General features: G+C 35.9%; 1 protein-coding gene across 2 annotated transcripts; it reads right to left on the reverse strand.

The window, feature by feature from the left end:
• Window positions 1–103: 103 nt before the first annotated feature.
• On the reverse strand, window positions 104–6,517 carry LOC132167616 (flowering locus K homology domain). 2 transcript variants are annotated; one of them, XM_059578625.2, is made up of 9 exons: window positions 6,156–6,517; window positions 5,479–5,580; window positions 3,521–3,742; window positions 3,267–3,325; window positions 3,066–3,157; window positions 2,834–2,946; window positions 2,369–2,431; window positions 1,215–1,291; window positions 104–430 (listed from the first exon to the last, which is right to left on the reverse strand). In XM_059578625.2, the coding sequence occupies exons 1-9, from the start codon at window positions 6,492–6,494 to the stop codon at window positions 418–420; spliced, it is 1,080 nt and encodes a 359-aa protein (XP_059434608.2). In that variant the 5' UTR covers window positions 6,495–6,517; the 3' UTR covers window positions 104–417. The 2 variants fall into 2 exon arrangements, with proteins under 2 accessions (XP_059434608.2, XP_088370125.1); XM_088513999.1 differs by lacking the exon at window positions 104–430 and having other exon boundaries at window positions 854–1,291.
• Between the last annotated feature and the right edge of the window lie 984 nt (window positions 6,518–7,501).

The raw sequence follows: 7,501 nt of genomic DNA on the forward strand, positions 1-7,501 counted from the left end.
ACATTAACTTTAAATCTTAACCATGAAATGGAGAGATCCAATCCCCCAAGCCCATCGGTCAAGCGGACAAAGAAACTTTGACTCACCAAGAAAATCCATCAAGTAGCACAAAGCATTGCATGTGAAATGTGCTTAGTATTAATCAAACACAACTAAAATTATAGTCTATAACGTGTCATTGGAGTCGAGTCATCACACATCAACCACATTCCTATGCACACCCTACATTGTCGAATGAAAACACCTTGATATTCAACTCTCTTTTATAGCCAACCATCACTTGTTGCATCGAAAGATAATAAGCCACCAAAACTGATGAAGACTAATGAAACACTAGACAGTTGGGATTCAATCAGGAACAGAAATTAAGATTGCTATTTGAACAACAGGCAAGACATCTTTGATGTTCCATCTTCATCAACTCTGCAAACTGAGAAAACAGGTTTATTAGCTTTTTCAATGCACCCAAGGAACGAGGTCAGTCAAAAAAAAACATGGTTTTTTCAGACATGCATCTTTTCTTCATTATGTTAATTCCTTTATAAATATCCTCCACAAAAATTTGAAATACCATAACCAAATCGTGACTCACGGAGCCATATAATACCTGATCAGCAATATACCAAGAAACGATCCTCTCCATTTCATGTTAAGAATTTAAAATTTGTGCATCTAATGGTATGTATAAAGTCAATGTTTATACGTCTTTTAAAAAATTTAAATAATGTCAAATTATGTAAACCATTAGATGTACCAGCTTTAAATTTTGACTATGAAATGGATATTATCTATTTCATTTGAAATGAAGAATATACTACCCAAAATTACACCTAGTACACAGCAAACCTTTAAATTACATGACAAGACATAACATCCACCATATCCACAGAGAAAAAGAGACCAACATCATTGTTAGTCTACAGCTACACCTTGTATCAATGTTGGAAGACATCATCCAAATTTTTATCTCATATTCCAGATTTTCAGAGGTTGCCTCACTAATCTTGTGATTGCATCAACCTAGTCTGCGTTACACAGGTTTATAATTGTCCCATCAAGAGCTACAAGAGTCTAGAAGTGGAAAATCAACAAATGAAAAAAGACCAGCTCTTTAGCTACTACCTACATACCCAACGCCTTAAATTATGTCATATGCTATTACACCTAACAACCAAATGGAAGAAAAAGTAGCTTTTGAAAGGCAGGATATTTACGCTGACTGTTGAGCGCTGGCTTGTTGTATCAACTGAGAATATATGTACTCGTCTACCCTCTGCTTTGCCAATGCTACCTGTTAAGCATCCAAAAGTTTCAAAAAAAAAAAACAAAAAAAAACAAATTGAGAACCTAGATTATACATATCCATATTCTATATGAAAAAGAAAAAAAAAAATCAATCAGCATCTTCATTTCTAGGGAAAAAAGAAAGCCCACTCTCTTTTTCCCCAAGATATCAATATTAGCTATTTCCCACAATATAATCAACATTTATGTATTTCACGCAACATTTTTTAATATAATTAGAATATAATCAAGCAATTATACTACAAGAATCTCTTACTCAACAATAGAACAATTAAACCAACAATGAAAGTTCTTAGTGGTCTATTTGCCCCCTTAATAACAACTGCAAAGACATCCTCTTGCAACTCAAACTATTATCAAATAACACAATGAAAAGGGAATAATTTTCTGAACCTTTCTTAGTCCTTGAGAAAATGAATTATCCTTCTGCATGGTTTCCACTTTTTATCTTCTAATAGGATATGAAAAAGAAATCATAATTCATATGAGAAGGGGAATCCCTTCAACATAAGAAACCGTGTGGGTGAGAGGAGATTAAATTCTTTCGTCAGATATCTTTGATTACTTACTATCTTAAAATATATAATAAGGAACCAATCAATTAGTAGATAAGAAAAACTGTCTGAAGAATTTTTCAAATTGGAGGGTAGATGGGCCCTCCTTTGGAGCTAAGGCTTTTTGTCCCCTCCACATGGTTCGGGTATGACTTTGACTTCGCCAGTGAGCCTGGCACCAGGAAATTGTTTGCACCCAAGGAAATTCGAACTTTAGACTTGATGATGATGCCACCAAAACCCTTATACCACTTGAGCCAACTCCTTAGGGTTTCCTTTGCCTATGGCTACCAGTAAGCATAGGAAGTGGCTGCACCATTAGGAAGCCCAGGCCCCAACACATGCTGTACATAATGATAGGATGCCTTCGACATTGTAGTTTTTTTTTTTTTTGTTTTGTTTGTTTTTGGATCACCTTTTCTGATGGTATTAGGTAGAGTACCTAAGAATTCTAGAGGATTCTGATTTGCGTTAACTAGTAATTATCATATCCAAAAAGAATGGATTACCTGTTGCGCGCTACCACCAAATTGAATTTGTCTATGTTTTTGTTCACCTTTCCCACCATAAACCTGCAAAAATAGAAAACCCTAAATGTTGAAACAAATGCAAAAGTCCTCTATTAAGTTAAGAAGAAGAATACAGAAAAAATAAAGCTACATTATATGTAAGCACATCTCATACAACACTAGCAATATGTAATCATGAACTATTCCATATACTAAAAATTGATTTGTAATGGTTGGAATTGGGTAAACCTCAAAACTTGAAACCAATAAATAACAAAAGGTCCTCAAATCAAGTAGAGATATTTTCATCAGCCAAGATTTGGTTTGAAGCAATCGTTAATAGGTCTTTAACAGAAACAGCAAGCAGTAACTTGTTGCTCTTGCACATTCCTAACAGATCTATGGACAATGTGCAGCTTAAGGATTTTAAAAGCTCACAACCTTAAGAATTTAAGATCTGCCTACCTTGATCATTGCTCCAGACTCATTTCTGATCCTTGATATGTTGGAGCCACACCTGCCGATCAACCCACCAACCAGTGTTTCCGATATCATCATCTCAAAGGTTACATAATCAGCTGCAAGATTGGTTGTCCTAAAGATGATGTCGTTATGTCAAGATATTAAAAACTTCGATAGAAATGCAAGCATGGCAGTTGAACCACAAAGTCATTTGATATGGAAAAATATTAATAACCTGAAGTTGGGTCCACAACTGGTTGGGGTGGTCTGACTGCAGCATAATTGTATGCTGGGCTAATAGAAATCACTTGTCGTGGTGGGTTTTCCCTAAATTACATGGAATTGATAATGATTATACAAATTAATTTCCAAAAAAAAGCACTCTGAATAAAAGTCTAAAAGATGAAGTACTGCTGATCAGAATTCAGTGTAAGACCTTAGTTGAGAACCAATCTCCTCCAAAGCCTTCAATACCGCAGGAACATCACCTGATATCTGAATTTAACATGAATCTTAATCATTATTTGTGATTAGCGGTTGAAAGAAACAATCAAGGCATAACTAGGCATGAATAAGATAAAGCAAATTATAATCTCATTGTCGGAACAAAATTAAACAACAGATTACTTTGATTTTAACACTAGGTGCATCATTTTAGTTCCGTTCAACATTAACAGCAGACAAGCTCACCTGAACTACCCGATCAGATTCATGAGCAGATGCACACAAAGGCAACTGATTCTGAGCAAGAACTGAAATAGTAGCACCACACGAATTCCTCAATTTTTCAATGTTTTGACCAGACATCCCAATCAAACAACCTGCTTGGGACCCAGCAATCAAAAGCCTTATTGTATTGGCAGCCACATGTCCTGCAGCAACTTTCGTCTCTGTACTGCTACTATCATCTTCCTGTTACAAGGAAAATCATTTATTTCATCAGAGCCAGCACAGTATCAAAAAGGTTTTGACAGACAGATTTTTGATAAGTTACAAAACCCAAGCCCACAGGTCTTCCAGCTATTAACTTAACAACAGTGGCTGTGGACACAGCAAGTACAAACAACGAAAGCTACTTCCTGAAAAATAAGATGCTTCTCTATTTAAGATAAGACAAGGTCCAAACACTTTCATTCATTATCCCATGTGAACATAAATCCAAGGGCTGCTGGAATGCGATGGATGCTATTCAAGAATTTATTATTTTTTTTGGAAAAGTAATTCAATCTTTTTAGAAAGCGCATATGTGACACCCCAAAAAGTTAGTCTTAAATTGAAAAGACGAACTTTCCACATGGAATAGATGGATTATAAAGGAGCTCATGAGTTCTAAGTCCCATATTGGTTCCTTATTAGGTACGGACTTCATAAGTGATTCTTGGGAGCTCCAATTGCAACTTGATTAGTCATTTTGAAGTAATTGTGCATATATGGTTAGCACTTTTCATGGGTCATTACAACAGAAGGGTAACCCAAGTACACAAAGAGAGACTATTCAAGAATATACTCATCCATCAATTTGGAAATCATCTGTTGAGACAACCCAGGAGTCCAGATCAATTTGTAACATAAAACCCAATTGTGTCTCTATAAATATAAGTTCATGCTCAATTTACTTTCAACATACTCGACTTTTTATGAAAACTCCAAATAGTAGTATAAAAAGTTCTTAATGGACTATTACCTAATGGATTTGAAGTTTCCTTCCTATTATTATGATTATACATATGCACCCCTAAGTACACATGGAGGATACAAAAGAAACCACCTAGTTAGTAGGAGCGCGAGCGCGAGCACACACATACACACATATATATTAAGGAACTTTACGCAAACCACAGGGAAACAAGCATCACACCAGCGCACACACACACATATATATTCAGGACTTTACGCAAACATCAGGGAAACAAGGATCACACCAGCAAATAAAGAGTTCTGACATAGCAAGAATCCAGGAACAAGAAAGTGGTTGGTTGTTGCCTACTACAAGAGAGTCTTGGATCTAAGTGCTTCAAACCTTCGCTATTAGTTTGCAGAAAGAGAGTTCCATAAATCCTGCTAAGAAAAACACCATTGATGATATACGCATTCACATCAATGCAGTCGGATCCAGATCTACATGATTTGTGAGTGATTACATGCACCAAAGTGAATACACCACTTTGGAGACTGACTGGCTGGCCACCTAAGTGAGATCGCAGTATCCATTGGTCCACCAGATTTAGTGTTTGTGATACATGCTTAAGCTCCTTATACCATGGTTCATGAATTCTATTCCAACAATTTTTGGTAGCTGAGATTACGTCTAGAATAAGAATCTAACTAAAACCACTTTCCCAGTGATAACACAGAAAATTGTTCATTGGTAAAACCCATGTCAATAACTAAATAAATTAAGGAGCCACGTACGAAAAGGCTAGAAAAATACTTAACCACATCAAACTCTATGCACATTATCGAGAAAGGAAAATCACATAATACATCTTATGGAAAAGCACTCCCATGCATCAATCTCAAATAAAATTGAAGGCGGAGACAATAATTACAGAAAATGTTAAGAACCCACCACATAATTGCAATTAATACAGTTAAAACAATGTTTTGGATAAAGCTTATTCAAGTTGAGTCACCACAAAACACATCACCTTTAGTATTAGACTGGCGATTTGCTGGAGTGCATTCTCCGCATCAGAAACTGTGTTGTCACTGTCTTTAGAACTTATAATAATTACACGCTCCTCATGTCGCTGCAAAACATAATACAGATTAAATGCCGCGGCCACCGGTCAACAAGTAGAATTAGTCTAATCATCTCATTTGGTTGTTTAATACTCTCCCTTCAATTCCAAAATAATAATAATAATAATAATAATAATAATAATAAGACATTTTTAGCAGTTCCACAGCTAAGCGAGTGGCTAATGTTGCATTTTTCACGTTCTCCGTCAACCTTATGAAACATAATGGTACTACTGTTGAGAATAACAACTATAAGCAATAGAACATTAAAAAAAATGCTACAAAACATAAATGATCACAAATAGCCATGCTTTTCCAAAATGCCATACCACAAACTAGAGTCTCCAAATAGCCAGGTAAAGGTGTTTAACCTCTATCAAAATCTCAACATTTCCAAAAAAATTCACCACAAAACAATAATTCTAGATTAAAATTGTGATCTTTCCATTCAATTTATACACCATATACAAACCATTATTGTTTTCAACTTTTTTTTTTTCTCTAATTCCCTCAGAACCCTAACCTGAACACACTAAAAATTCAAAAAACATAAGTAACAAAAATAAGAAGAACCAAAGCTTACAGCGATAGCATCGGCGATTTTGATAGTGGCTTTGGAGTCTTCGCGAATCTTCTGGATTCGGCAGCCTTCCTTGCCGATAACCTTTCCGATCTGCCTCGAAGGCACCACCACTCTGAATAGCACGTCCTGCGCCAACTTCGCCCGCCGCTTCGCCGCCGACTCCTCCCCCGCCGCCACCGCCCAGGGAAGCTCGTCCTCTCGGCGACGCTTCAGTGCTGAGGACTGTCCGGGTTCGGATCCAAGTACGGGCACAGGTACAGGTACGGGTACCGATACGGGTACCGGTACGGTAGGGTACACCATGTGGTGGTTCATAGGGATTTGGCCTGGTTGAGCCATTGTTAGGTGTGTTTGACGAGAAACAAAAAGAGGCTTCGAAGAAGAGTAGGCGACCGAAATTTGTAAAGCTTTTGATTCGAGTGAATTGACGGGTGTGCCCTCATCAATTACCCACCCGAAAATGCTGCATTCACTTTGATCAAGTGCACATTAGTAAAACTCAATATTTAATCCAAAATTTAATAATTTAATTGTGATATTTACGGTCACTTTAGGAAGAAAACACTTTTTTTTTTTTTTTTTTTTTTTTTTTTTTAATTGAATACGGGAAAAGAGTTAGAAGAGGGGCTTATTTCCACTTCTGATCCAAAAGGAAAAGAGAGCGGAAGGAAGATTCTAAAATCTAGAAAAGAGTGAGTTTCTTAACAACAGCCCAAAACGAAATAAGCACTTAAAAGTGCATGTAGCATGGCTGTTATCCGTCCCCAATAGGTAACTCAATCGGCTAAAGACCATGCCTCATGAAACAGAGGTCACTAGTTTGAATCCCCCATCCCCCTGGTGTGTGGACATATCAAAAAAAAAAAAAAAAAAAAAAGGCTCTTATCCAATACATGTACACATGAAATGAATAAGAGTAATGTTACTTTTCACACACATTTATCACTCACTTTACATTGATTGATATTACGTATTTTAAGTGCTTTCATATGTTAGTCACTTAAAAAAAGAAAAAAGAAAAAAGAAGTCACTTAAAACATGTTATATATACAATGAATGTGGTAAATGAGCTTAAAATAATAAGTATAATTAAAATGGTCTTCAATGATTATGGACATAAATTTCCCCCCTCCTGCCAAATTTGTAAGTTTGCAATGTATATCTTAAAATGTGAAAAGTATACGAGTTTTTAATAGTATTAGGTATTAAAAATATGAAAGGACTCTTCGAAGTTTAAGGAGAGTGAAATTATTGTAAGAACTATTGAAAATTACATTATGTGAAAAGAGTAAAAAATAAGAACCAAAAAATCATGTACATATGAAAAAAAAAATAATGATAATGAA

This window comes from Corylus avellana, chromosome 2 (assembly GCF_965113065.1).
Source record: "Corylus avellana chromosome 2, dhCorAvel1.hap1.2, whole genome shotgun sequence".
Lineage (NCBI taxonomy): Eukaryota > Viridiplantae > Streptophyta > Magnoliopsida > Fagales > Betulaceae > Corylus > Corylus avellana.

Coding starts and splice junctions, on each gene's coding strand:
- LOC132167616 (XM_059578625.2), bottom strand. CDS start 6,494: ATGGCTCAACCAGGCCAAATCCCTATGAACCACCACATGGTGTACCCT. Junction 2,947..3,065: donor AGTTGTGGACCCAACTTCAG/GTTATTAATATT, acceptor CCAATCTTGCAG/CTGATTATGTAACCTTTGAG. Junction 1,292..2,368: donor TTGGTGGTAGCGCGCAACAG/GTAATCCATTCT, acceptor GATGCTTAACAG/GTAGCATTGGCAAAGCAGAG.